General features: G+C 41.6%; 1 protein-coding gene across 1 annotated transcript in view; it reads left to right on the top strand.

Moving 5' to 3' along the window:
- Positions 1-406: 406 nt before the first annotated feature.
- The window catches only part of LOC106473820, a 41549-nt gene continuing 39905 nt past the window's right edge, over positions 407-2050 (top strand). The window contains exon 1 of the mRNA XM_013934495.2: positions 407-1628. Coding sequence (XP_013789949.1) covers positions 458-1628 — 1171 coding nt within the window. The 5' untranslated portion in view covers positions 407-457. The remainder of the gene's footprint in view (positions 1629-2050) is intronic.

Genomic DNA, 2050 nt, shown 5'->3' with positions numbered 1-2050 from the left:
CCTGTTTCATAAATTATAATATATATATATTCTTCATACAGTTGATTTAAAATATGAACTTTATACAGTGCCTTAACCTCGGGAGGATTAAGCCTTACTTTTTTTGTTCTTTTATAAATGAGGAAACACGTAAGTGTATAAATATTCATGTCAGGATTAAAACCGTGTCTGACTTATATGTTAAAATAACGTTTAAAGAAAGCTTATCGATTGATCTGAATAACTATGTAGTTAAACTTGAAGTGGCTTGAAACAGGACGTTTATCTTTGATAAAACAACAAAATGGCAACAAGATGTCATTTGTTTTCCGTTCCTGTCGAGAGAAGGTGGTTTTATATCGTGTATCTGTTGGATATATATATATATATTATATAATTTGTTTCTTTTTTTTTAATCCTAGAACATCTTCTGGCTTCGGCAGCTAGATGACAGGCCCTAGTAGCCATCTTGTGAGAGATGACTTCAACAGCGAAACCACAGAATAGAAACCGCACCTTCGATTTTACCACAGTGTACGATATACGACACAGCAACGTCGAAGGAACAGAGGAATCACAGAAAACAATAACTGACGACGAAGACGACGACGAAAGAATGGTGATAAGTGAAGACCGTACATCCACTGGATCCCCGGAAGTCGGGAGTCCTCTGGACTCTCTTCATATGATGGGCCCATTTAATGGAGACGATACGAGAGAATCCGACTCCAAAAGCGTGAATAGTGAAATGATAGAAGACCAGAATGAGGAGGAGAAAGGGAACATAGACTCCAATCTTTGTGACGACGATAATTCCGAAGTGCCTTCTACTGTAGGATCCCAAGATGTAGAAACACCTGAAGAGAGCGAAGCTGAAGATTTCGGAACTGGTTCCCGGTTTGAATCCTCTACGTCATCTTCTCGACGTAACAAAAGAAAGAACTTCCAGCCACGAAACATCGTCTATCAGTACGCTGACAGTGACGTCGATAACGAATTGTTCATTGATTACAGCTTTAATAAGACTGAGGAGCTCCCAGAATCTCGTGAAATAACGAATTATTCGGAATACCAGGAGTACTCGGGCGACGAGCTACGCAGAAGAAATTCTAGTCCATGTCGAATCCAAACATCAGTAGTGGGCATTCAGGGACCTAGGACAACCATTCCAAAGAAGCTTCTGGAAGGAGACAAAGACCAACCACTAGATCTCACTAGCGATAGTGTTGGCCCAACTAATAACGAAAGAAATCTCGCGAATAAAGGCGACTTCTCTCCAGTCGACTTAACTACGCGTAGGGATCACAACTGGCTTTGTTTCCCCCAAACTGTGGAAGCTGTAGATTTGTCAAAAAACACTCGTCTGGAGAGCGGATCCCCCCCGCCTAACCGCGCCATTGTCAAAGGTCACGCATCTGTCTCAGCGTTTACCTCGTTAGAAAATCACGCACCCTCCTCCAGAGATGGAGGTTGTACACCACGTGCTGGGCCCGCCCTTAGCGGTAGGGAGGCTGTGCCCCCAGCAGTAGATGCCTCGTTGATGCGGGACTACGCTGAATCTACGATGAAAGAACTCCTGGGTATCTACGGTCTGAATGACATGGGGGACTCCATCACCAAGCACGTGCCACTACAGAACTTTTCCTCAGGTAAGGTTGTATTTGTCATAGTTGAAATCTCTCGTGCTTTTAGTATCTTAAGGTTCGTCGCGAAGAAATTCATTATAAAGCTTTAAAATGTTCTTTTACACGATGATTGTTTTCATGACGTTCAGTCTTCATTACATACGTGGATAACTTCACGTTTCGTTTAATAACTGCTTAATAACGTGAGAAATAAAATAACACAGATAAGTAGAACACAATAGTTTAATGACTTATATGGCAAACAGAGTAGAATAGCACAAAGCCTTATGTGGTGAAAATGCAATCAGAACATAACAGAACAATGCCTTGTAAGGCAAGCAGAACATAACAGAACAATGGCTTCTAAGTTAGGCAGAACATAACAGAACAATGCCATGTAAGGTAAGCAGAACATAACAGAACAATGCTTTGTAAGGCAGGCAGAG

This window comes from Limulus polyphemus, unplaced genomic scaffold (assembly GCF_000517525.1).
Source record: "Limulus polyphemus unplaced genomic scaffold, Limulus_polyphemus-2.1.2 Scaffold6530, whole genome shotgun sequence".
In the NCBI taxonomy this organism is placed as follows: domain Eukaryota; kingdom Metazoa; phylum Arthropoda; class Merostomata; order Xiphosura; family Limulidae; genus Limulus; species Limulus polyphemus.
Note: the sequence above shows the minus strand (reverse complement) of the source record. Positions and strands in the feature narration are given on the sequence as shown.